The sequence below is a fragment of the Pezoporus flaviventris genome, unplaced genomic scaffold (genome assembly GCF_033815535.1).
Source record: "Pezoporus flaviventris isolate CSIRO_AGI_PZ_B2104156 unplaced genomic scaffold, CSIRO_AGI_Pfla_v1 ptg000029l, whole genome shotgun sequence".
Lineage (NCBI taxonomy): Eukaryota > Metazoa > Chordata > Aves > Psittaciformes > Psittacidae > Pezoporus > Pezoporus flaviventris.
In genome coordinates this window covers 17,198,116-17,225,431 of record NW_026892577.1, presented here as the reverse complement: position 1 = coordinate 17,225,431, position 27,316 = coordinate 17,198,116, and the positions used below count along the sequence as shown (strand labels likewise).

The 27,316-nt window shown below is 49.7% G+C and overlaps 1 protein-coding gene across 1 annotated transcript; it reads right to left on the bottom strand.

Moving 5' to 3' along the window:
* Positions 1-3,664: 3,664 nt before the first annotated feature.
* SCD (stearoyl-CoA desaturase) lies at positions 3,665-25,327 on the bottom strand. Its single transcript, XM_061459320.1, has 6 exons — positions 25,056-25,327; positions 21,275-21,560; positions 13,504-13,634; positions 9,899-10,104; positions 8,569-8,801; positions 3,665-7,350 (listed from the first exon to the last, which is right to left on the bottom strand). Exons 1-6 carry the CDS (start codon positions 25,080-25,082, stop codon positions 7,151-7,153), a joined length of 1,083 nt encoding a protein of 360 aa, XP_061315304.1. The 5' UTR covers positions 25,083-25,327; the 3' UTR covers positions 3,665-7,150.
* Between the last annotated feature and the right edge of the window lie 1,989 nt (positions 25,328-27,316).

The following is a 27,316-nucleotide window of genomic DNA, read 5'->3' as shown; positions in this document are numbered from 1 at the left end:
ACAAATGGACAAGTATTTACGATCATTTTGTCAAAATGTCAATTTTGCTCAGTCGGTTTATAGAGTCACTGAAGGTCACAGACATTTCGAAATAGGTAGGCATTTCTTCAGACTCAGTGCTGAAGACCAGGGGTTTGTAAAAAGCTATTTTAGGAAAACTGAAAAAAAAGTAAAGCAAGCAGATGCGTGTTTGTTACAGAGCCAAACTGGCATGTAACAGCTGTCGTCGCAATTGTCTCCATTATGAAATACTGTTTGTTCTGCAAAGCGCTGTATCTTTCCATGCAGTTTAAAAAGAAATGAAAGGCATAGCTTTACAGGTTGCTTTTTAAGACTTCTGAGTAAGCGAAAATTTGTTTTCATGTAATGCCAACTTTCAGTATAGACACAAAGTGACCAGATTGTAACACAACTAGTATTTAGCTTCTCTCCCAAATCTAAGTTATTCTACTTTATGGCTGATACTTGTGTTTATTTAGGTGTATGTATACATATTTGACTGAGGCTATGTGGGTCCACATGTGTACCGGACTATAATCTTTTGTCTCCTCATTTTTTATGCCATCTTTTTAAACCTAAAACCAGAGCTCATTTATAAATGAAAGCTGAAGTGCCTTACTTCCCACGACTCCAGGAGCTGATGCTTTATGAGGAAGTGCTAACGTAGGCAGCAGCTGGGAGTGATTGTGCTGAATTAAGAATGGGTGAGGCTCAACAAGGGTGGCAGGAGAGCTGCTGCCCCGTTGGAAAGTCATCTCACAGAATCACTAGGACTAGAAGGGACCTCTGGAGATCACCTCGTCCAACCCTTTGCCAAGGCAGGGGCACCCACAGCAGGTTACACAGGAATGTAATCCAGGTGGATTTTGAACGTCTCCAGATGGAGACCCCACGACCCCCCTGGGCAGCCTGTTCAGTGCTCTGCCACCCCCAGTGTAAAGAAGTTCTTCCTCATGTTGAGGTGAAACTTCCTGTGTTTTAGTTTATGGCCACTGCTCCTCATCCTGTCACTGGGAACCACTGAAAAGTCTGGCACCATAGTCGTGGCACCCGCCTCTGAGGTATTTACATGCATTATGAGATCCCCTCTCAGTCTCCTCGTCTCTCAGCTCTCACATGAGGGAGATGCTCCAGCGCCTGCCCTGCTGCCGCCCTGCTCCCCCTGCCCCCGTGCGGCCCGCGCAGATGGGGCGCGGCAACCCCCCCGCACGCGGCACCTCACCCGGGAGGTACGGGCCCACACACACCGCGCGGCTGCGCATGCGCCCTGCCCCGACTCGGGTGAGGCAGGCTGAGAGCGGGCGGCGCGCGCGGATTGGCCCGCGCAGGTCAGGCGCTGTGGGCGGCGGTAAACACGGGCGGGTGACCGGCAGTAACCCCGGGCCGCGGTCGCTGTCGCTGGCCTGTGCAGTCAGGCGCTAGCGGGACGGCCACAGCAGGGATGGCGGCAGGTCCCTGCTGGCACTCGGGCAAGGGGCACAGCAAAACGCGGCCTCTCTGGACAGAAGCGCTTGTGGGCACACCCTGGGGGACGGGCTGGCACCCACACTCCTGCAGCTGCCCATGGCAGCCATGCACCAGAGTGCTGCCCACCAGGGCAGGGTGGCCGCCGAGCTCCCCAGGAGAGGAGTTCCCACTGCGGCAGGGCTAACCCTACTTGGCTAGGTGTTAAACAGATGTCACCCACCCCATCCCTCTGGCACACAGGGTTGCTGTGGTGCCGACGCTGCGCTCTCCTGGGACTTCGTTCCCCCCCACTCAGCCTCGGGACAGCTTTCCCCCTGCTCCCCAGGAGGTCCCACAGCCTTCCTGCTGCCCTGTTCCTTCTTGGAGGGTCAGCAGCAGTTGTTTCCTCACTGTGGTGGGAACGCATGGCTTGCTGCAGAGCTGGCACCTAGCCCTGCTGCTGGGCAGCTCCTTGTGGGACCACTGCCCTCCCTGGGGCACCCTTCTGGGTCCTGTTCCCGCGGTCCTGGCCTGGGTATGCAGGGCTCCACACAGCTGTGCTCACTGCATCCTGTCTCTGGGAAAGGGGTTGCAGATGGAAACTGGTGTCTCCCCCAGACACCACACTGGCATCTCCTGTGTGCTATGCATGGACTGAGAAGATGCAGCAAACCTTCTGCTTCACTGTTGACAGCTAGTAACCCAGGCCTGCAACCCTCCTTGAACTCCCTCAGCTGGGTCTGAACAAGTAGGCACTTGTTTGCTTGTCCTCTCCTACCCAGCAGCACTGGCTGGTGTGTTAACCCTTCCCTCACCTTCCCAGGTGGGTGGGACACCTTCAGAGAAGCAAAGTTGGGGTGCATTGGAATTGCAACCCAAATTCATGGATTACATAGGCAACCGTGTAAAGCACTCAGGCAATGAGCTGAAAATGCTGAGCTGGTACTGCTGAAGGGCTTGGTAGTATAGGAGAACATATTTTGGGCAGGGGATTTAATAATAGTGTTTAACAAAGAGGGAGAGGCTGAGATTGGAGTTCCACTCTCATGAAGTCCAGACTGAGGGATCATTAACTTTATTTTTAGACTTTGCTGAATAATCAGGAGGTTTGAAGATTTGCCTTCTGTGTTTCACTTGTTTTAGGAGAGGCTCTGCCGGCGTAGCTGGGATCAAAAGTGCACTGGATTATCCGAAGCAGCAGCTCTGTGTCACTTCCAGGGATGTACTTCTATGCCTCAGTGATGAGCCACAGCATTTCATTTGATTTTTTTCCAGAGCCCAGGGCAGTCAGACGTAACATTGCCTGGGCTGGTCACACACCTCCACCTAGGAGAACGTGGCTCCTGGAAGAGCCAACATCTTCCTCCCTAAGGTTTCTTCTCCCTCCCTTCTTCCCTCCCTCCCTCCTTTGCTGTCCCTCGTGCTCTGTTTTGCAGCACGCTGCTCTGGCCTTCCCATCCAAAGGGCTTTCCAGCAGCCACAGCTGGAAACAAAAGCATGGACCAGTTTTGCTGAGGAATTCGGCATGCCGGCTGCAAGGAACTGGCAACACCAGCAAACACAGGCTGGACAAGGGGTCTCCAGCTGCTGCAGGTGGTAGTAATCCTGCAGATGAGGCTGTCCCCTCTGCATGCTCCTGCATGGAGCAGGTCGGTGCCATGCAGTGATGGCCTTATTCTCCAGTATGATCGGATGTTCATTAGGTGGTCGGGTGGGGAAAGCAGGGAAGCTAACATTGCTAATGTGAGATTTGGTCCAGGAATTTCCCCCTTCCCTTTTCCTCCAGCTGCCTGAGGGGTTCGGTGAGCAGGGACGCTCGCTCCCGCAGGAGGAAAATTCCCCCTCATTGAGGTTAATGAACCCGCCTGGCGTGGTGGCGGCCGTGCCTGGCTGTGAGACAGGCTGCCGGTATTACGTGTTATGCTGCATGTATATCCATGAGCCGCAAGGCTCTGGCAAGAGGCACCGGCTGGAATTAACCTGCAGTAACCCCGCTGCGCAAGGGCAGCCTTTGCGGGGTGTGCCTGCCCGGGCTGCGCTGGAGTATGAAAGCCATTATAATCCGCTCATTCATGGCGCTTAAAGAGCCAGAGGAGTTTTTTGCTTGTTCTCCTAGAAGGGAGGATGGGTTGGAAACAGTAATGCACAGCGTAATCCATCCTGATGGGGCATCGTGTGCTTTACCGAGCCCAGCTCACAATGTCATCAGCACAACAAGTTTTAAAGTAACATTTTTATTATGAACAAATAAAATTTCAGATCAGCACAACCAGATACCTGTTTCCATATTAGTAGAAATTATTTCAAAAAGTTGTTTTTCTTTTCCAGTACACAAAACAGAGATACTACTATGCAGAAATCCCTACGCTGTGAAAAACCGTATCCTACTCACATTTCAACAGTGACAGAGCTTAGACAATGTGCAGATTCAACTTTCCAATCCTTCCCTGAACACCCAACACTTGGACATCTGCGCTTTACAATACCAGCGGGGCTGGGAATGGTTTTGGAAAACAAACCAGTCCATGCTTCTGCCAGCAGCGGTGTGCGTGTGGTATGTATGCCTCCCTCCTCTGTGCTCAGCCTCACTGCACTGCTGGGAGGCAGGGTGTAACCCCCTGCGACAGATAGGGAAACTGAGGCACCGAGAGCTTTTAACTGACTTTGTCCCAAGTCACGCAGTGAGTGGGCAGCTGAGCTGGGAACAAGTCCCAGGAGAACGGCTGCTCTAGCTACAAGGTCCCACTGCTGTCTTCTCTGCTTCCACCTCTTACAGACTCATTTAAGCTAAACATACAGACAATGCATCCAGGATACAAACATGCCACCAAAAATATATATATATATTTATAGGTGTATATATATATATATATCTCAAAGTTCTACTTAAAGTGTTGTATCTGTTTCTTAATCTAACAAAAATTCTAACTCAAATACATTCAAAATCACCTGCACCCACAGTTCAATGTAGGCAATTAAATAATCAAGAAACCCCTCGAATGTTCATAATTCAGCAAAAAGAAAAAAAATTATGGCAAATAGCTGTCAATACTCCTATGTATATTAAAGAAAGATTTAAGGCACCCAGAGATATTTGCCAGTCTACTGTTAAACTGACTGCGCAAACACCAGGACTGTTTGGTTATACTCCTCAGCTTCCACCCTAATTCCAGATTATGGACCCAAATCAGTACTTGAAATTTCAAAGGAACCCTTGATATCAAACCCTGCTTCTCTGCTGAGAGGATGTGAAATACTGCAGCATGTCACAGCATGCTTCCCTACCGTGGGGTATGGCACACAACACCTTAAGGGCACCAGGAGCAAGGCAGTCATTCTCCTTACCTTCTCCCCTCCCCATACCCATTTCAAATTACTGGCAGAAGCAAATTCATCCTCTCTGGAGACTTCTATGAGTTCATAGAGATGTAGGCTGTGGCCAAGCCAGCCTGCAATTACAGAGCTAACAGTGTTTTTCCTTTTTTAGAGGGCGTTTTCTTCTTTTTCAGTGGTAAGATACAATATTAGCCACAACCCCCTTTGCTTCAGCCAGTCTCCAGGCAGTCACAAGCCCCAGAGCAGTGAGGATGCTATCTTCTAACACTGGGAACTGAAGGGCTCCCTGCTCTATTCCTCCCTGATGTACCCTTGGCTGAACACCACATAGCTGCTAATGTCTCAAAACCTTGATAGGTCCCATTGCTGAGCAACAACAAGGCCATGGTGGTAGCGGGGGGAGAAACTGAGAGGAGAAAGACTTCTTTTCTGAGTAACAAGCGTGCTTTTGTTAAGGAGAACATCATAGGCTGTCCTAGCTCCTGGTGAGCTTCACAGCAGCAAGAGAAAGCAAAGGTGCAGACTCGCTCCTGTGAAGCATGCCTGTGTGGTACGTGTCAGAGCTGAGGTGAGGAAGTTGGCATCTGCTCTGTCTCTGCCCTCCATGGCCTGCCTGAATAAGGGAGATGCTGCAAACCCCAGTCCAGTATCACCTCATTCCAGCCACCTCTTGTGCTTTCCGCCAGCTCCATTTGATGCATTTAAGCAACAAAACCAATACTATTACTACAACTAATAATAATAATAAAAATTAATAGTAATGGGGAGAGTTAAGGGGGAAAAAAGAAGCACATTCAGCCCAGTGATGGGCTTAGGGGCCACAAGCCCAGAACCTAACCCACTGCCTGAACTCAACCTGTGGTCTCTGCAACTCACAGGAAACAACACACACAAGGGTTTTTTCCCCAGCACTCTCCAGCTTCGTGCCCACATCATATCAGTGATATAACTGACCTTTCTGCAGCCACCCTCGCTGCCTGTCTCGCCAGTGAAAGAGTGAGGTGGTGAGATGGCCCGCTGAGGGGGCTGAGAGGCAAGATAAGGGACTTAGGGATGAGCAGGGAATGGCAAATGACCCCAGTGGACCCTGGGCAGGAAAGCCTGGAGCTGGCAGACACTGGCAGCAGTGTCTCACCTTGGAGGTCCTGACTCCCTTGAGACCCCGTGCCGCCTGGCCCCATGTTGGTGCTTCTCAAGCACTTGTTTATCGACTGAGTGGAGCCCCTGATGATGGAGGGATGCTCTTGCAGATACTCTCCTCCCTATGCCTGCAGGTGCTCCCTTACGCTGTCCCTGCACTCAGCACAGGATGTGGATGTGCAGGGCAGACATGGACATCAGGACATCTGCCTGCCACCCAGCGGGGACCCTGTTTCTCCAGCACATAAAGCAGCTTAACTCAGCCATGGAGCTTTGGTTTACATCCTTTTCCCCTTATCTGTTTTGGCAAAGTCCTATTTGCCAGCAAAATTCTCAGTGGTGGTGGTGAACAAAACTACCCCAGCCTGGTGCCATCCTATGGCACCAGTGGCACACCCCTCCAACTATCCCCCTCATCACTGTGGCTCTGCCTTCAGTCCCTGGTGGCACAGGGTACATCAGGCAGTGCAGGGAGAGAGGCTGTGATGCCAGGGGGAGGAGGTAATAAGGCCACCAAGGCTCCCCCTCCAGTGCCTACTGTGGCCACCACACATCCTGGCCACTGATGGACCTGGCTGGAGCTCTGAGAGATTCTGGGGGCTCTCGCCTCCCCAGCCAGACAGGCTGTGCAGAGGGATGAGAGGGAGAACACTTTGCAAGAGACATCTCTTTCCAATGGCAAGAGAAGTGAATGGGGCTACTTTTCCCAGGGAGAGTTTAGCCATGCCACATCTGTCAGCAGCCCCTGAGAAAGAAGGAGGGACAGAGGAAAGAATTTTGGGGGGAAGGTGGTGGGGAGGGGGCCACTGACTATGGCTCTTCAGCTGGCTGGTACAGGCTTCCTTTAACTCCATAGTATATAGCCGGCTGCAGTGGACCTCCCCCAGGCTGCTTCCAACCAGCTCCTATGCCAGGGAGAGACTAGGACGACATAAAGCAGTGGGAATTGGGGTAGAGGGGCTGGAGAGAAAGAACAGAAAGGAGAGGAGGGAAAGGGGTGGCCTTGTGTTATAAAAGGCAGAGTCCTAGATCTTAAGTGCATCGTGTAAAATACAGCATGGAAGGGGGGTTAAAACTCATTATTGTAAGCAAACTGGTAGCATTATTCAGTAGTCAGTAAACAGAACATTAAATCTTTGTCCAGCGTGTTCAGAGGGGTCAGGAAGGGAGAGAGGGAGAAAAAAGGAGGAAGGAGAGGTGTGGATGTGTGTGTGAAGGGAGCAGGAACTCAGCCACTCTTGTGACTCCCATCTCCAGTCCGCATTTTCCGAGCCAGGATGACCTCCTTGGAGACCTTCTTGCGATCGCTGGCCAGCCCCAAGAGGCACATGAGGTCAATGAAGGCTGTGGTTAAGTTGAAGCGCCAGCCAAACTCACTAGTGGAGTAGTCATAGGGGAAGGTGTGGTGGTAGTTGTGGAAGCCTTCTCCTGCAAAACACGACCAGGGAGAGGATGTTGCAGAGCTCTAGATTGATGGCCCCTTTAACTTGGCCCAAAGCACCACATTCCTGAAGCAGGCTCTGGATTGAGTCCAGGCTCTTCTCAGCCCCTCTCGCCTCTGCAATCTACCCCACCTCATTTGGGTGTGCTCCAGCATGCCCAGGCTAGCCCACATGAGGCAGTGACAGTCACAGAGGACCTATGGTGCTTTACTGAAAAATGAATATGTGGCGAGGAACTGAGAAAGGCCCTGGCTCACCGATTGCACCAAAACACCAGGGGAATTGTAACAGGTTTTCCTCTGCCACCATGAGAAACCTAGTAGTGGTTCAGCTACCAGCTAGACCTGCAGCAAGTCCCCAGCAAGCAAGCCTAATAAATACTTCTGCAAAACTTGGCAGCCCTAATGCCAAATCCAAAGGACATTTCCAGATGGGAATAATGCAGACAGACTTCTATTAAGTGATCTACCCATCAGCAACCATCTGCTCCAGATGCACAACACTGTATTCAGTGCTCCCTCACCCCTTCAGTGACATCGCCTGGACTCCTGCCCCTACTGTCCTGAGTCTCTGTAGTTCAAACCCCTCCCTGCTAAAAATCCAGGAGCAGATCCTTCAGAGGTGGAAATCAGTGCAGCCCCAGTGATATACAGTGATGCAAACCAACTTGGGATTTGGGCCTGGGCGAACAGATCAGGGCAAGTCCTGACTCTGGGGTATACTTTCCTAGGCCCCAAAATTTCAGAAAACACATGAGATGATCTGGCTTGTCTTATCCTCAAGTACCTCCAAAATCATCAGCTGCCCAGAGAACGTGTCCAAATGTGCATCTGCTGGTTTTCAAATTGACAAATCTAAGACAGATAAGCAGAGACTGCAACATGGGTTTTTTAGTCTGGTGAATGTGGCAGAGAGACCTTCAAGTAGGGTAGATAAAATATTGCTATGAGATAAGGAGGTGCTAAGTATAGCAGAGTCATTTCCAGCCTGGAAAGAGGTTGGTGGGAGCTGATAACCCCACTGCCCTTATGTACTCACTGGCCAGCCTGGGAAACACCCCCGGATGCAAAGGCTGAAGGGGAATGGTGCAGGGGAAAATAGGGACACCTGCTTTCATAGAACTTCACAGAAGCAGCTTCAGTCCCAAAGGGCAGTCCACACTCTACAGTATACCCACAGCAAAAGACATGGATGCTGAACATACCTAGAGCCCCCAGGCTGACCAGGGGGTTCTCCCGTGGGTTGATGTACTGATCATACGGCCGGTTGCCAAACATGTGGGCAGCACTGTTCACTAGCCAAGTGGCATTGAGCCCTAGGGTGTAGCGCAGGATGGCTGGAATGAAGAAGCTGATGGTGATGGATTCATCCCAGAAGTACCAGGGCACTAAGGTGGGCAACATGAAGCACAGCAACACCACCGAGGGCTTGTAGTATCTGGAAAGGAAGGGACCAGGAGGAAAGCGCTCAGTGGTGGCAGCAGGACAGCAAGGGCTGGTTCAGTCCTCCCTTTGGAGGATTTACACTCAGCTATACAGGGAAAATTGAGTGCAGAAATACCTCACTCCTAAGACCTGTACCTTTTGTCCTGGATGTGCAGAAGCCATGCCCGCAGACTCCCAAGTCTTATCACCAGTCAGGAAACTCAAAGTCAAGTCCTGTTCTCCCTGTCTCAGTCTCACATGTGCACAAAGCAATATCCCAATCACCATGAGTCCAGACACCAGCTGCTGCTTTTGGCCTCCTCTGCCATCAAACAGATGAGCATGTGGGGTCTCTCACACTAAAGGCATGGGAGCAGAGAAAGCTGAACCACTCTGATCACCCATGAGAAAAATCACAGGCACAAAAAGGAGGGAAGCCATAAACTTTGCGTGATGTGTGTGGGATTGAACTAGGGACCTCCCGAGGGTGATTACTATATGGATTCGGTTGCCTATCCCTGCAGCCCTAGTGACAGGACCACCTCCTCTGGGGATCATCTCCACTATAGACCCAGGGAATTAAGAGATACCCCATCCAAGAGGCACCAGCAAAGCAAGACTGTCATTCCCAGTTACTGCCTCTTTCATGTCCTCACTTTCAACCCCTCTTTCACCACACTGTTTCCAGAAGACTTGTGGGAGAGGGGCCAGAGTAATTTCCTGGAAGGCACACCACATCATCTCCAAAGATGGCCCGCAGGCACCTGCAGGTGGGCTGTGGGCCAGCCAAAGCAGCAGCTGGGCTGTGTGCGGAGAAGGCATGGAGGTGCTTTGTGGAGGGAAGCTCAGCCTGCTGCTGGCAAGATGCTAAAGGATAGGTGGGCAAGAAAGAGGTGTGGGATGGCTGGAGGCATCACTAGCTACTGAGTGCTTCCTGTAGGAGTGGCACAACTTATTTCTCACAGTTCATCCTGCTGCAAAGCTTTGGGCAGACTGAAGACTCGTATTTCTCACAACGCCCTTAATCCCCCCATGCTCCATCAAAAGTGCTTGTGGGGTCCCTGCTCCATCCCACAATGGCTCTGTGCTGAGGCTGAACCCACCACTCACCTCCGCTGGAACATGACCACTTTGTCAGCCTTTATGTCACTCAGATCCAGCTTCTGGCCCTTCTCTATGACATCTGGGTGCTTGCGCACCAGCAGCCAGCCGATGTGGGAGAAGAAGAAGCCCCGCATGGCATTGTGTGGGTCCGCATCTGTCTCGGAGAACTTGTGATGGACACGGTGGTCCCGGACCCACTCATAGATGTCATTCTGCAAGGCAACAGGAGTGGAGACTAAGGGCCAGGGCGGGAGAAGTTTCCTTCAAATTGATAAAAGGGCCTAAAACATTTAGACACCCAAATCCCACTGACCTGAAAAAATCATAGGATCATAGAATAGTTAGGGCTGGAAAGGACCTTAAGATCATCTAGTTCCAACCCCCCTTCCATGGCCAGGGACACCTCACACTAAACCATATCACCCAAGGCCTCACCCAACCTGGTCTTGAACACTGCCAGGGATGGAGCATTCACAACCTCTCTGGGCAACCTATTCCAGTGCCTCACCACCATAACAGGAAAGAATTTCCTCCTTATATCCAATCTAAACTTCTCTTGTTTAAGTTTTAACCCGTTACCCCTTGTATCAGTCATTTTAATCTTTCATTAGCATTTGGAGATTTTTGGCTTTTAAAACAAAGTTTGGGGATTCTTTGCTCAAACTCTTCAGTTTTCTCTGAAATCTGCTTCTTTTGTGGGCTGCCTTTTCATCTTTTCAATTGGCTAACCTAGAGCTTTGGTTTGCACATCCTCTACAGCATCACAGGCTCTGACTGGTCAGCCTGTTCCTCCACCCCTGCCAGTGGCCAGTCAGTGCCTCCTCCCTCACACATTCTTGTTGGTCACTTGTCCCCAACCCTACACAGTGCCAGCTGGGATTGATCAACCTGCCCCTTGCCTTCACCCTGACATTTTCTGTGGGTCAGCCTGCCTTGCTTTTCCTGGGATTGCCAAATCAGACCTGTTAAACTTGGGGCAATGATTTTGTTATTTTTTTATTCAATTGGAAATCAAAACAGTCTTAAAATTAAGACCCCTCTTCAGAAATAAAATAAATACACCATTTCAATGACAGTTGTCAAAAACATCCCCCTTCAGCCCCGTAACCATTCTGTTGAGCTGGAAAATCAATAGTTTGAAAAATGTCAAAGCTTCCATCATTTGTATTACGAAATGATTGCTTTGGCCAGTTTTAAGAGGAGATATTAATGAGCCTATGTTCATTCCTTTATACCAAGATTTTGGTGAAACAGAGATCCAAGCCCACCTCTATTGCCTGTATTACACAAACGGCTCCTTAATGTACTAAGTACATAGGACTTTTCCTCAAAACACTTTGAAGGTAGAGAAGTGGCATAATCATCCCTACTTCTTGCCTGTAAAGACCAAGAGACTTATCTGCACAGGAAGCCTGTAGCAGAGAAACAACTCTTCAAGTCCCTCTCAAGTGCTGTAACTGTTCCTCGTTAACCTGAGATAACATTATTTACCTGCAGGCCATGCAATAAGCCAGTGATAGATATGGGCCAGGATTCAACTGTCATTTGTTTCCAAATACTGGGAACAGCTGCCTTCCTTCCAGCCAAATCCTGAACACCTCAGAGTATCTGATCTATGCACTGCTGTTAGCTAGAGCATGGCCACTCAGCGTTCCCTCAGAAGAGGGTAGCTCAGCAGCCTTCCCTATCTAGTAAGAAGAAAAATACAACCAGTACCCATGTAGGAAATGTTTTACCTGTGCCCCAGGTTTCCCTTTCATATTCCAGACCCTGCACAGTGTCATGTAACATGAGAAAGCCCAGCATTTTATCTTTCTATAGCTCTTACTTTGGGACCACCTCTTGCTGCAACCCTGTCTGAACATCACAGCTTTCCTGGCAAGCAAAACCTAGGAGAATGCCTCCTTCCTTGGGAATTACCAGCTACAGGCTATAACCAGAAGAGCTTCTGCTGTGCTGCAGCTGCCTGTCTTGCAGGTGGAAGAGGTGACTAGGTGCACATTTCCCAAATTCTCTGAAATCAAAAGCCTCAGATCCCTGAACAGCCAACAGGCATTTTCTGGAGGACCTCAGATAAGGTAATCTTCTCTGGCCTTAAAAGTTACTGGTCTGGTCTCAGAGCTGCTCCCACTAACAGGAAGGCGATAAATTGAAAATAAACCTCCTCTGGATCTCATTGAAAGTAACTGTTTAGAAAAAAAAAAATACACAGGGAACAGTCCTGAATTTTCAGTAAAACTTCGGATTAGTTCCTATTGAAGCTGAAATATTTGTCTGTCTCTCATCTTTGTCTACTCCGTCCACTACAGCAATAGCTCAGCAAATTCTTTCCCCCTCTGCCTTATAACCCTGTGAAAGAAAGATGGTCTTTGTACAGGACTAGCCAATGCAACCCATCCTGTTCTCTTGCTGAGTGCTGGACCAGATGCTGGAATCAGCACCTTGGTTGTTCCTCATGAAAGACTGGTTTGGTACTAACAGAATGGGAAAGTCAGTGGTGTTTTAGAAAGTTTTTCAAGGCTAAGAAAAAACCCAGACTCCATCCCCAGCCTGTTTTCATTAATGTCAATGAAGTGATATCCTCTATGGTTACACAGTGGGGAGAAACAAGATAATGTCTCTAAAATACTTGGTCCACTTGGGCTTTACCCTTCCCCCATACCTCAGCCGGAGAATTACTGAGGGGCACAGCACTGATGCTTTTCTCTTCCCCTTTTTCTAGCAGAAAGTGATGCACCCTGCCACCCTCCTGACTACTTCCTACAGACGAGCAAGCCTGTATGAAGTCCCTTCAAGCACAGTTGGAGGACAGAGTGCCATTACAGCTGCCTCCCAGCAGCAAACCCAAGAGGCCACCAGGATTTTTCTGTGCTGTGCCAATCTGGGTTTTCACTCTGACTTCTGAAAGGCCATCTCTTTTACAGTCCCAGTTTGTTTGCTGTGTGGACTGTGAAGTACTCTCTGAGTGGTTAGGCAATATCCTGAGGTGTTTATCAGCTGCCCACAGTCACTTGGGCCACTCTGAATAAGCTCAACCCTTCTCTCCTTGAAAAATCACTGACCCGGGGTGACTTTCTGGGAGCCAGTGGTGTGACTTACAACAGGGTTATTCATAACTATCACTCTTCTGAACCAGAGACGCGTCCCCCTAACTGCATAACCTCAGTAAGTCCTTGGTCTTTCTGCAACAGCAAATTCCACAGCCTGACTGCCTGGGCTGTGCAGGTGTTTCCCCCCTTATCAGCCATGCAGCAAGAGGAGGGTGAGGTAACACTAGGAGAGCACTTCGCACTTAGCACATTCATGGGAACAGGAGCAAGCATAGGGAGACTACACCTGGAGGGAAGGGTACATTCCTGCTTTGGAGAGCTTTCCTAGCCCTGGTGTTGGCCAACAGTCTTCTCCTCACCCAGTTCGTCTCAGAGTCAGCCTCTGATGGGACAAAGTGGAGACAATCTCTAGCACATATTAGATGGAAAAGACAGGTTGTTTCCTAACAAGAGGTAGTAGGAGGGAGGAATCTCTCCATCAGCTTGTGCCATGTATCTGAGACAGGGGTTCAGGGGAGCAAATCCTTCTGAGGAACAGAGGCATATGGAGGAGGTGCTTACCTGGAAGGCCATGGAGTTTACAATAGTCAGGAAGATCCGCAGGGGCAGCGTGGCTTTGTAGGACCGATGGCTCCAGAGGCGGTGAGATCCAGCTGTTATCCCAAGAGCACTCAGCAGGAAACACAGAAAAGCTGGAGAGAAAAAGAAAGTGGTACATCAGTTAGAGCAAGTCAGCCTGCAGCAGAGTTTCAGGCAGAGCAACACAAAGGCAGGCCTTGCCCCAAAGCTATATAAGCAAGAGAGGAACCCATGGAGAGCAGAGATCAGGGCAATGAAAATCAATGTGAGAGTACACAAGCTACAACAGGCTTCATAAGCAACATGTAAAAAATCACTTCAGTTCTTGAACTCTGACAAGGGAGGAGGCTCTCCTCCACAAGACTTGTCACAAGGGTTGGTTCTTCAGCATAGTGCCATCTGTCATGATGTAGGATTATCAAGATTGTATAAAGTGACTGCTTCCGTATAGCCCTGTGGTAACAGCTCTGCAGACCACCTCAGAACAGCTTCTCCCTTCCCTCCCACCCTGAATAATAACCTTTCTCACCACTCCTCACTAAATCTCATTTGCATTCTTTTCACCTCGTGGTGGTAGATGATCTTACAGTTCTTTGGGGGGATGACTCAAGCCCAGGGGTAGGCTTCTCTTCTGCTCTCTTTCTAAGCAGAAGCTGGCTAGAAGATTGGCTAGAAGATCTAACCTACCATCCCACTGAAGCCTGGGCTTCACCTTCAGCTACACCAGCCACTTAAAATCTGCCTAAAGGCTCCCATTCCAGGGTCTTTTTGCCACCCCCCCCCCCCCATCTGCTCAGCTCCAGCACCATGTATGTAAGGCCAACAATTCATTGTGAGAGCAGACACGGGCATTGCAAGTCATGCCCATTGCAGAAGCAGATGTGGCTGGGCTTCGAGGCTGCTCCATGTGTTCCTTCACCACACAGGTCAGAAGGTATGCCTTCTGACAGCTAGTAAAAAGCCACATCCCTTTCCCTCTGGATCATGTGTTTCTGTCTACCCTGGGCTGTGTGTTCCCACATGTCCTTGTGAGACCTCTGGAATATAACCTGGGTCCCAGCATCCTGTCCTAGAGCTAAAATGGAGAAAAGACACTTATAAGGTCATAGTAGCATTGCACTAGGACACTGGGAATAAGAAGAAAATTGTATCTGAAAATTAACTCTTTCTCTAAGAAGCTTCTAGGTCAGGAAATCTGGCGGAATGATGGAGGGCATTCAACAGTTGTTTTGCCCTGCAAGCTCAGACACTGAGAGGGACATCTGTGCATAGGTCAGCTGATCCATCTTAAGTCTCCTGGGGTAAAGGATGCCTTCTTATCAGTCCCTTAGGGAAAAACTCTTCCCTTTGTGTAAAATTTGCAGATTTCAGCCAATTGGATCAATCATGAAAACAGCTCCTTATTCTTACACATAAACCCATGGAGAGGAATTGCTGGAATGCTTGACAGTACTATTCAGTCCAGCCAAATGGCTCTAATCGAGCTTATCTTGAACCCAGAAAAATAGATACTCTGCCAGAAACTTGTCTGAAATCAGAGACCTGAGACATGCACAAGGCACTGTTAACCTGTTCTTTCATTCAAAATAATCCAGGCTTTATTTCTATCATCCTCTGCTCTCTCTTCCTCCTGTCACCTCCTTTTAATTCCAAACCTCATCTCTTATCTGCTAAAAGCCTGTCTCGGCTGATTTAACATCCTGTTCTGGCCCCATAAACTTCCATGAACCCTCCTCACTCCCATCCCACTGTGTAACAGTGATGTTCTCTCTCTGCTGGTCTGACTGTGATTTCCCTTCTTCATCTTCTCCTGTGGCTCTCTCACCTGCTGCCAAATGCAGCGCAGGCCTCAGACCAGCATACTTCTGCCTCGTGTCTCCCAGCACCTCTGTGGTCCCTTGGAGGGGCCAAGCAGTCACTGCTTATAGCTGATTTATAAGGACATGAAGAGGGGTGAAAATGCATGCAAATGAAGCGGGATCTGGCCTTTGCAATAAACAACAGAGCTGAGCAAAGCTCAAAAAGCTATCCAAGCCTGGAAGGGGTGAAGGCAGGGATGCTGGAGCAGGTCTCCCTTTTGTCTCCTCTTAATGACAGGAAAGTACTTATGCTGAACCCCTTGAAGCTCCATGATGTGGACTTGAAAGTTATGAACTAGCTCATGACCAGCTGTTTGTCTTAGATTTTAAATCCCATTTTAAACCAGTCACTATCCCCACAGGTTCATACAGAAAAGCAAACCTTGAAAAAACACTTAACATATGACTCCAATTTGCAGAACTTCTCTGGTCTAAGACACTACAATAACAACGAAACCCACTCCTGGATGTTTCAGGCACTTCCTACTAGCAGCAGAAGTGTGACTCACCACCATTCTTCCTCGATCATAAACAGCTATACCCTGCAAACCACATTTCATAGCACCTCTGGGCAACTTTATACCTACTGTGCACACCTCAGTAGCTGAGGTAGATTTCCAAGGGTGACAAGCAGTTTACAGCAGAGCTGAGAGTGGGAGCCAGGAGTCTGGATTTAAACTCCAACCTCTACAGACTCTATGAAAAACACCATACAGGGAGTCCAGGATAAACAACAGCAGCTTGCATTGGATGTGTGGTGCAGCTTGCTAGGGAAAGAGCCCAGATTTCCACTGTGGGGCAAGTAGGCATGTGTTAATGGTGCACTGGGGACAGAAATGAACTGTGCAATCTTTCATGGTCTTCAATAGCACAAGAACATAAATGCCAGGTTGAGTGAATACAGGCCCTATCTATAGCCCTCAGTTCAGGCTTCCCTCTCTGGTGAATCCTCACACACTGACTGGGAATTTTTTGGTGAAAGAGGCCTCCAGGAAGATGCCTCTGGCTGAGGACTGTGGTATTTAAGCTTTGCAGGTGGAAACTCATCTGTATCTCGTTTATACGGGTAATTTGCCTGTAGATATCCCCTTCAGGAGAAGATGATACCGGCAACAAAGACATATCAGCAAGCACAAGGAATAACAAAAGAGTCGTGGTGGGGACACCAACAGACCCAGAAACCAGTAAAACCAGTACTTGCTTTTGGGTAGCCTTACCTGAAAGCCTTTGTTAAAAATTTGGGAAAGTACCCCCTGCTTTTGGGTGCCCTGGCATAGAACAGTAATGTTCTTCATCCAAAGCCCATGAGCCTCAGCAGCTTGTTGACTTCTCTTGGAGCTGCATTGCAGGCCACTGCAATGGTCACAACTCTCCAGTTATAATCCTGTGCTGCCTTGCCTCTTGCCCATATGCAGCAGTTGCAGTTTATCTAAGAACCAGACACTTTCTGTGTGAAAGGAGCTGATTCTCAGTCTATGCTTATGTGGCATCCAGCCCCACAGAACCCTAAAGCCTACTTGAGGACTATTAGCTCCGTCAGCCACGCCTAAGAATTGTTGTGACAGTAAGTCTGGTGGAAAACAGATGAATACAGCTCCCTAATGATTCAGAGTGCTATCCCTGCAAACAGGTACAATAATGATCATTGCATAGCCAGGGAATCAGCATCTGTCACAGGGAAGAAGAAAAATTCGTTTAAGATCATCCAGTAAGAATGAAATTGGAAAGAGTAGAGAAGGTGAAATAAAGTAGCAGAGATTCTCACAGCTGCCCTGTGATGCTGCTCCAAACTGAAGGACTTAGGGACTCCATCAGCTGAGGCTTCAAAGACATCTTCCACACCATGTTTTGAAGTATCCAAGATCCAAAAGATTGTCAACTCACCGGTGATGTTTCCAATGACACATTTAACTGGGATACAAAGAATTATGACCACTGGCAGAAATATGCACTCAGTGTTTCAAAAATTACACCCAAAATATTCCCGGTTCAGTCCTGTCTGTATGACTCACTATCCTTTACCTCTTTAGGGCCCAGATTCAGACCTCAAGCTATGAGGAGAAGCCAGGAATGTGCTAAAGGTATTGTCACCTACAGTTAACACCATGGATGTTTACATGAAGAGGTGTCCCTGCTCCAGCAGGTGTCCTTGGGCTTCTTGCTCAGTGCAAGGGAAAACCACAGCTTTAGATTGTTCCCTCCATGCCTCCTAGTCACTGCTACCCAGGTAAGTCCTGCTAATCTCAGAAGAAGGATACCAAGAGCAAGGAAACATGTGCAGGCAGCATAAGGGGAACAGTGTTTAGAGGAAGCAATAGGAGCTTCTGTTGCTAAAACCTAACTTCCCCTGCACGCTTGAGGAGAAGCACACCATCCGCTAGTTAAGCCTGGAGAGGACACTAAGTGGGGAGGTGTTGCCAACACAGTCTTGATGGAATGTAACAAAAACCTTCTGTAAATGATTTGCTGGACACATCCAGGGTGGTGAGATTTTTGGACTGTCAGATTTGCCTATATTATCCATCAAGATTCTCCTGGGACCAAAGAGGATGCAGCAACAAAAAATGGTATCAACTCAAGCTTCTGGCACTGCTGACACTGAAGGGGGATGAGGTGTTGTCATTCACACATGAGCACTATGTCAGGAGGAACTGTCACTGTTTTATAGACACTGTTGGCCAGGCCAACAGGGGTTAAGACAAATATTGTCAGTCTGCTGCACCAGAGGGCCAGGAAGACAATCTACAAACTGTGTTTCCAGGGAGGGTCAAAGCAGTTAGAGAAGAAACTGTCTATCCCCTTTGCATCCTGTCCTTCTAGACTCAGTCTCTGTGCTGTTTGGCAAATGATGTGAAACCTGCCTGTGATCCCTGAAAAGACTGAGCAAGATTTCGTCAAGTGCAGTGGAGAAAACAGTAAATAGAAAGGGAGCTGGATAAAAAGCCAGTGCTGGAAGGGCTTGGAGAGCTCTCATTATGGCAAGCTCTCACCTGATCAACAGCCCCAGCTTGTTCTGGGAAGCTCTGTACCAGAAAGAGATCAGGGGATACAATGCACACAGCAATGCTGAACAGCAAACAATGATGAAGGCAAGGCTGGAGAGCTTGAAAGACAAAGAGGAATTAGCACACAGTGAAATGAAAACAAAAGAGGACACAGTCACCAATATAACTGGTTTCAGAGGGACAGGAACATCAAGGAGACAGTGGCCTGGATGAAGAGGGTATAACCAGGGGACTGCTCCTTATAATATAATATAGAAGGCAGATAGTCAGCTACCAGGCATCACAGCTGCCCGTAGCAGCACAGCAGAGAACATCTGGGGCCATATTAATTTTATGTTATATGTACATAGCATAAGGAAGAAATTATCTGAAAAACAAACAAAGAAACAAGCAAAAACCCCAGCAGCTCCAGAACTACCACTGAGAGAGCTGCTCTGCCCTAAGCCCAAGCTGTATTGCCGGGAGCAGTGTAAGTCTTTGCTGCTCTATCCTTGTATGTAAAATGGGAACCAAAGTCTTCTCCTTGCTACCAGTGGGTGCTGGGGAAATAACAGCAAGTCGCTGCAATGACAGCCACAAATGCCTTGTATATGCTAAAGAAAAGTATGAAGAGGGAAAAGGGCAGTGCATGAAGGAGCTGGAAGTCTTGCTGAGGTGCCAGACCTGTGGAGGATCAGTGTCTGAGCTCTCATCTGGAGGAGAATGGAGGAGCACTGGAGAGGAGAATGGACTGTTGGGGAAAGCTCTCTTTTGGCTGCATGGAAGATAGTTCTTTTCTAGAACAGGTGCCAGTGATGCATAACAGGGAGCTCTGTGGAGCTACTCCAGCTTTGGTAGGGCAGGGTGGATCTTCGGCCAGTCCAGAACAGTGCAGTCCCCCCGAATTCCACGTCCATCTACCATTCCCAGAGCATCTGTGACTCCAGAAGAAACCAAGGAGTCTTGTAGTGCATCACAGCGGCAGGAGAGCAACTGGCACTTCATAGAATCAGAATGGCTTGGGTGGGAAAGGACCTTAAACATCATCTAGTTCCAACCCCCCCTGGCATAGGCAGGGACACCTTCCACTAGACCAGGCTGCTCAAAGCCTCATCCAGCCTGGCACATCAGAGTTGACTGAAGGAAGAGAGCAGGAAGGACTGGCATCAGGTAGAAAGCAAGGCAGATTCCCACAAAATGCCATGGGATGCCATACAGACATCTTGAACAAGCACAGAGTTGTAAAGACTGCCTCAGAGACCATTTTGGGGTGAGTGGGGTTTACCAGAATGCAAAGCAGCACTAACCTTCTGAATCAAGATACTCAAGACTACTTGAGTATCTCAGGGGAGCTCAGTGAGAAGGGCTGGATGGATTTGGAAATCATAGTGCATCTCAGCAGCTTGAAATGAAACCAGTAAACCAAACTCACCTTGCCCCAGTGCCCTGAAGGTTGACTGCCTAGCCTCCAGCTGCGATCCCAGGCATGGGACTCACAGCAGGACTGAGAGCCCTGGAATGCTCCTCCAAGGTCATGCTGAGGCTGTATGCTCTGCCCAGCGCTACCACGCTGAAGAAAAGTGCAGCCTGTCAGGTTTTCACACAGGAAAGGCCCAGCAAAGTCTTCTTTCTTAATGTGCCCCCCCGAAAAAGGCCATGCTGGCTACACAGGGAACACATTGGTGCCTCTGCTTTTGCCTCTGACCAAGTCCAGGGACCTCCAATGATGCTCATCCCCTCTGCCTGTGAGAGCCTGAGATGGTCCAGGAGAAGAGTCAGTCTGGCTGTGCAATGGAGCCATCTCGTTCCCAGTCCCACTGTGATGCTTATTGCTCACAGCCATCGGGAGGACACACTGACAGTGTGACAGACCCTGTGGATTGCTCCAGGGCCTGCGCACAGCTGGCCTGACCAGGGTGCTGCTCCCAGCTGAGTACTCTGCAGGAGCACCACTGACAGCAAAAGCCATGCCAGCAGGTCTCAAATTAAACTGTCGCTATTCATTTCAGGATGTTGTGTTTCACAGGAAGGCAGGGGCTGGACACAAAGTCTCGACCTCCCCACTGGGAGCTGTTTGGCTTTGACTCCTCCAGAGGTCCACACAAAGGCTGGTGGAAAGTGAAGCTCCCCTGCAGCTTGGGACCCGCGCCCAGCTGCCTTTCAGACACTCAAAGAGGAGTTTTGGTTCCTGCCCAGGGCAAGGTCTCTGAGAAGGGAGAGCTTCGCCTAGCTACCTTCTGCTGGGTTGTGCTTTCCACTGGAATTCGCTGCCTGGAGAGCTGCTTATTTATATTTTGAAAGTTGTCAGGCTTAGTTCCGAGGTTATGGGGGCTAATCTGTGCTTTTGTAGGAATGACAAAAGACCTGAGCTTCACACTTAATTCTTGACTTTTATCTCCAGCACAACTGTATTTTGTCTCTCCTCATACACATGTGGAGGCTGTGTGGATCTACCTTCCCTTGGTAAGGACAGGAATGGCTCTTATCTTTGGGCAGCAGCCTCATGCCAAATCATGCTCTGTACCTCACCTCCCCAGTCACCCCTTAAAGTGCTGTTGCTAGCATCTTTCTTCCTAACTTTCTGGGACTGTCACAGTACTCCATCAAACATTTTCTGTGCTTCCTCCCACAAGTGGCTACTTCTAAGCCTAATGCCTGTGAATCAAGTTTGTTCTTTAAGCAGCCAAGCAGTCCCCCGCCAAATCCTCCCCTCTCATGCATGACCTTACTAGAAACATTATCAAGCCCTCCCACAAGCTGCTACAAAGCTGGCTGAGCAGCTTCTTCTAAGAGAACTCCACTTCCTCCTTTTTTCTCCCTGAGTCTGTGGGTCTGGAGGAGAAAACAAAATGCCACCCAACAGATTTGGGGTTTGCAGATGGCAATAAACAAATGGAGGAATGTGCTTACCCCATGCCAATGTCTGGATCTTTGCAGAAGGTATCAGTGTCAATGCGAATAGGCCCCCTAAATGGAGAAGGCTCATGAGGATGATATTCCTCCAGACGTATCGCATGGGAGGCTTGGGGCCCTCTTTCTCCCGGTAGGTCTCATCAAAGATATCATCTATCATGCCCCGGTCTCCTGCCAAGTCCTCATGATTGAGTACATTCTTCTCCATGACAGCATCCCCATTCTTGGTCACCCGGGAGGTGACAGTGCCGACAGTGGTGGTGCTGGAACCGGAGGAGAACTCCTTGGAGAGGCAGCAGTGGACATTTTCAAGAAAGAAAAGAAACAAAACAAGAAGTTTGTGGTTACCAATGCAGGGAATAGAAACACGAGCCTGTAGGCTTGGCAGTTCCAAAACTCGCAGCCTGCAGTTTACCTGGCAGGCTCCATTCTTTCAGCTTAGCCCTTGGCACCAGGAAGAGCCTACTCTACTCCCATGGAGTCATGGCCTGAAAGGGAGCCTGGTCTTTCCAGAGAGAGGAGGTGAATGGTGACCAGGGTACAGAAAGTAAAGAAAAGGACTTGAAAGCCAGGTTTTTTTTTTCCCCAGTGGCTTTGGTGAGATCATTTGCAGGCCTCACCTTCCAGGCTGGGATGTGGCAAGACCAACATGCTTGGAAATCAATGGATGGAAGCAGTCAATCGATGTACTTCCAGTTAGATCTACAGCTTCTATCCCACGTCTACTGCTAAGCCTCTTATTCCTGTCCCGCTTTCCACCCACAGGCAAACTGAGGCAAGGGAAGACAATCCTCTGAGCCAAGGCCACCAGCATGCAGAGAGGAAGTTTTAAGCAGCAAGTTGGCTCAGCCTGGCTCCTGGCTCTGACCGATAACTGTGACACCATTCCCTCCACACATGGTTGTTTGCCCTGGCGGAGGGACAGCCTGCCCAATCAGGCATGCATGACAAAAGGAGCAGGCAGGACTGACCCTAATGAGACATGTCACTGAACCCTGAATAACGGATTTCCATTTCCATCATGACAGCCGCGTGCTTACTGGTGCTCACAGCCCTTTGTCAGGCCTGAGCCCAAGCGTTGGATGGAGCTCAACCCCAGGGGTACCAAGCATGTGGGATGCAAGCGGTGGGAGGGCATGCTGTCCCCATCCTATGACCTACCAGGAACCTGGAAAGGACACATCCCTCTGGCCTGCACTGCTGCCTCCATGTGCAAAGGGGCACTAAAAGTCAGACAGCAGGAATGTGAGAGCTGAGGCCACAGGAGAGAGCATGGCCAAGCAGGAAAGCTCCTTTCCCAATAGAAACATCTCCTGAACTAACAGTAGATTGCCGTGTAGGCACCCAGGAGTCACAAGAGACCACCGACCTGCCATGGCCTAGTTACTTGAGGGAGGCATTAAAATCAGGCCAGGCAGCTTACGTGGCCACCCCAACTCCTCCCTTTCCCAAGGGTAGAAACTAGAAGGCTACAGACATACCTTCCTACAGGGAGGAGCTAGCAAAGCTGACAGATTCCCCAGGCTTGGGAAGTAAAATGATCTCTACAGAGAGAGATCTCTTAAGTTTTTCCTTCTGGAATCAAAGGCTAGAAAGGAAAAAACCTGGACACAAAAGTATCCTGCTGCTTTCACTGCACCCAGGCAGCTGTGGAGCTTGGGCCTGGCAACTCTGCATCCAGGCTACAGGCTGTCTCTGCCTGCTTTCCTACTTAATGTTTTGAGGATATGATACTCTGAGTTGGTGGAGAATTTAGAGGCAACACACCCCCCAAGCCCCCACCAAAAGAGCCATGAGAAATTGCTTCTAATCCAGAGATTAGGCAAGGAAAAGTCCTGTCCATTCCAAAGTGTCAGATATTCTCATCTGGCATTTTGGAAGGAAGGCACTATTTTCTTCCTTGGCTGGAAGACAATCTACCAAAAAGACCTAAGACTTGTCTATGCAGGAAAAATTCCCAACAGAGATCTGGTGGTATAATTAGACGGGTAACACTCCGCATATGGACATGCTGCTTCCAGAGTAAGAATGTGGGCTTGGAGTTGCATTTTTGTCCTCCGCGATAGCTTATGTCACTGTCAAAGTTACATAGGGGCAGTGGGAGGAGGAGGGAGAGTGCAAAGAAAACAGCAGAGAGGGAAAAAAAGGCTTCTTCCAGAGTCATAGTAGCCACACGAGGAATTTTACCAGCACACCCATGCTGCTGGAATACACTGAACTGGTGTAAACTGGTGAACTGGTCATTTCTCACATATATACTACTCTTAAATCAAATAGGCTATAAACACAGCTCCACCGTTACAGACTTGGTGGGGGGAGAGAATGGGGGGAAGAGGGAGAGTGGGCAGCTATTTAGCTGGAGACCAATGAAGTGAGGGGGTAATGAAAGAGGATTTTGACCCCTTTATGGCCATGGTGGCTTCTGCATCTCCTACCAAGGAAAATGGAATGGGGATTGATCTGGGGTCTAGGGCTGAGAGGGGGAGGAAGCCAGCTAAATCATTCTCATGAGCTCTCCCTGATTTCTGAGTGACTTCACAGCTCTCATCTGCAGAGCAGATGTGTTCCCCCACCTCCACCACCCCTCCCCAGCACTGAACACACCATAGGTGATCCTGGCACCTAGCCATCTTATACAACCAACTGCAGCTCAAAGGCTCTGACACTGGGCTCAGTCCAGGGGCCCCGGGGCACTGAATCTCTGGTCCAGTATATTTGAATATGCCCAACGTGACCCAGGGACAGGATTCTTTACAGCCTCCAGGATATGCCCCAAAATACATGCCAAGACTATGAAACTTGGGCTGAGCACACTGCCTTTGGCATCCATTTTAGGTGGGAAGAGGAGTAAAATTATTCATATCACAGCATCCCTGAAAGGTCAGGCCACCTGCACAAAAGGGCCGGGAGAGATCCCGCATGCTGGCAACAGGCAAGAGAGCAAGGTTGTGCTTTACCTCCACTCTTCCGGATAGAAGGGGGAAAGATGAGAAGGCGAGCACAGGAATACCAGGAATCAAGCCCCTGCCTCCTCTTGGGCAAAGAGTGGCTGCCAGGAGGGGCAAAAATAAGAACTCTGAAGATCAAACAGCTCTGTGTATCTTCCTGGTGCTGGCTTGTTATTCAGACCTTCTTAAGCCAAAAATGGGCAGTCTCCCTATTGTATGCTTGGTTGGCTCAGGCAATGAAGACACAGTCATTCATTTCATCTGGGCAGCTGCCTGCTTTCACCTTGCGCCTGTCCTAAGAACACTCCCTGCTGCAACATTTGGCTTGAAAACACTGCAAGTTAAAGCCCTTTCGTATAAAAAACTAAAATAAAATAAAATTAAAAAGATGCAACCCGGAGTATGAGTGTTACCGAAACCCCTAGTACCTCTTGGCACAAAAGGCTTTCCTGAACAGCCCCTGCCAGCACGCTTAGATGGATGTTTTCAGGATAAACCTGTATTTTATGCTCAGTCTCTCCGAGGGCACAGGCTCCGGGGAGCTAATCCCAGAGGCGGGTATCCCCGCTTCATTCACGTCTCCCCATGAGGCTCGGGTGATGTCTTCAGCTAGCACCGAATGACTTCACCTCATGACTGAGAAGCGGCACGGAGGGGACACACGCACACACATATGTGTGCATACGTGTGAGCGCACGCAACACGCGTGGATGGCCAGACCTTTTTTCCCCCAAGACAGCAGCAGCGCAGCGCTGCCGGAGCCTGCGGAAATGGAGGAAGCAGCGAGGGGAAGACAAAGCCCCCGGTCCCGCCGGCAGCCCCCCGCTTACCTCCTCCTGCAGCAAGTGAGCAGGCATGCGGCCGTTCTGTCCCTGCTCCTCAGCGGCGGTACGCGGGCGCGCAGGTCCCCGACGGTGGCGACGGGAGGAGGCTGCTTGTTGTCGGCCCCTCGCCCGGCGAGCTGTGCGGCTCGGGGAGGCGGGCGCGGAGGTATTTAAGCGGGGCTGCTCGCTTGGCGGCTCGTGGGGTTGGACTCTCCTCGCCCCGGCCTCCCGCTGACCCTCTGCCCGAGGCTGGGATGAGCAGGGTCAGCGCGGCGGGCGGCGAGCGGGCCCGGGAGGGGAGGGCGGGGCGGGCCGGGAGGCGGGAGGAAGGATGCTGAGGAAGAGGAGGATGACGCGGGCCAGGCTCTCGCATGATGCCTGCTGCTTTTTTTTTTTTTATGTTGCTTTTTTTTTCCCTTTTTTTTTTCTCCCTCTCTCCAGCCGATTGGCTGCGGGAAATTTGGTGCCACCTCAGCCTGCCCTCGCCATTGGCTGCCCGCAATCTGCTGTTCGCTCCCCGCGGCGCGCACCCTGCGCGCACCCTGTGCGCACGGCTGCGCGCACGTCCCAGGGAGCGCCGCTGGGAGGGCGGCTGCCGGCACCCCGCAGTCTCCGATACCGCTTTGGGGGCTGCCCCTAAGGAAGTCGGAGGCGCCCGAGGGGTGAGGGGTGTCGGGGGGCGGCGGAGGAGCACCGTGCCCCTTCCCAGCCGGCTACGGAGCGCAGAAGGGGCTTTGGCATCACACATCTGCTTTGTATAGGCAGTCTGCTTGGTTAACATTTTATATATATACGTATATGTATGTGTGTATGTATATACACAAATGTATATATAAATCATACAGAACTGCAAAGAAAAGCACACCCACAGCTGTATCTGGATAAGCACGTGTATCTGTGTAGGTGTTTATCTCAACATGGAAAATGCTGGCTGTAACCTTCTGAAAAGAATCCTGGCTGTTTTCCCCCAGAAAACAGTGCCTTTTGGCAGAAGGCGGAAGGAAAAAGGAGCAGCTCAGTTTGCTATCAGCTGTTTTCCTAATGCCAGCAATGGGAAAATCTAAGCTCTATCCCAAGGAGACCTTCACCATTAACAGTGAAAGAGGGCCCTCACAAATAAGACCTTGTGGGTGGCAGAGACTGGAGCAGTTGTCCCAGCCTCACCATGGTGCATTTAGCATCAAGTGTCTTAGTGCCATCACCTGAACCAGGACCTGTTTCAGGTCCTTCCCCCACTTACGGTGTGTCCTGCATTCAATCTCTGTCCCCTGCTGACATGAGTCATGCTGGGAGTGGAACAGGAATGTCAAAAGCCATTTTAAACTGGGCTCATATCCCTTCACACATATCCTGTCTGGACAGCTATCCTGCAGCGGTGGAGCTGACCACACGAGATGCAGATGGACAACCAAGATCTTGCAGAGTCTGTCCCTGGGCTGATCCTACTCAGACACAGCAGGTCTGATTCAGTGGCAGCTGTCAAAAGTGAACTGCATTGTAATCACTGGGAGGGAAAAGTGACAATGAAAAATAACAGTAGCCCAGTTGTTCTCCAGATTTAGAGGTGTCCATCAAAGGGGGAAAATACGTCTCTCCTTTTTCATTTCACTGTGATGGTTGAAGAGGTCTGAGAGGAGTCTGTGTTTAGGTTTTACATTACGAACTTGAGTCTTGCCTACCTCCTGAGACACAGTACTGAAACAGAGGGCCCACATCAGAAGATGTTCCTGTATGGTGAAAGCTGACCTGAGTCAGTGAGGGACTTTTAACTGTCCCTTTTTAAGAGTTTCCATCAAATGTTTGGTTAACACTACTGAGGGCTACTGAACACTGGGGAGAAACAGTGCTTTAAATAAAGATTCTACTTACTTTCTATGACTGGATGGCAGTGAGGCTTCTGGGATTCAAGGTTTGCAGTTTTGGAGGTACTCATACCCACCAGAGACATTTCCTTTTCCACCAGCTTCTTTCCTCAGACATGGAGCATGGCTAAAAGGGAACATACAGGGCAGCTAAACTTTGTCATCCTCTGAAATTAACACCATGTCAGGCTGCTTCCACACAACAGGAGTAAGTTTTCTGAATATTCCCCTGCCAAGTTACCCTGGGAGATGACCATCAGATTTTTTTCTTGCACAGAGGGACAGATGGATCTTGACCATTGTTGGGACTTCACTCAGCTGGCAGGTTTCAAGTCTTACATGCTATGGACAGCCCCGAGGAAGGCCATTCACAGCACATTCAGCTTCTCCAGTTGGCATATTGAT

What these genes read in the sequence shown, in the direction of transcription:
- SCD (XM_061459320.1), bottom strand. Translation starts at nt 25,082, where the DNA reads ATGCCTGCTCACTTGCTGCAGGAGGAG. An exon ending in GTGGTCATGTTCCAGCGGAG is followed by an intron (nt 8,802 to 9,898) that starts GTGAGTGGTGGG and finishes CTTCCTTTCCAG; the next exon opens with ATACTACAAGCCCTCGGTGG. An exon ending in GGTCAGCCTGGGGGCTCTAG is followed by an intron (nt 7,351 to 8,568) that starts GTATGTTCAGCA and finishes CGTGTTTTGCAG; the next exon opens with GAGAAGGCTTCCACAACTAC.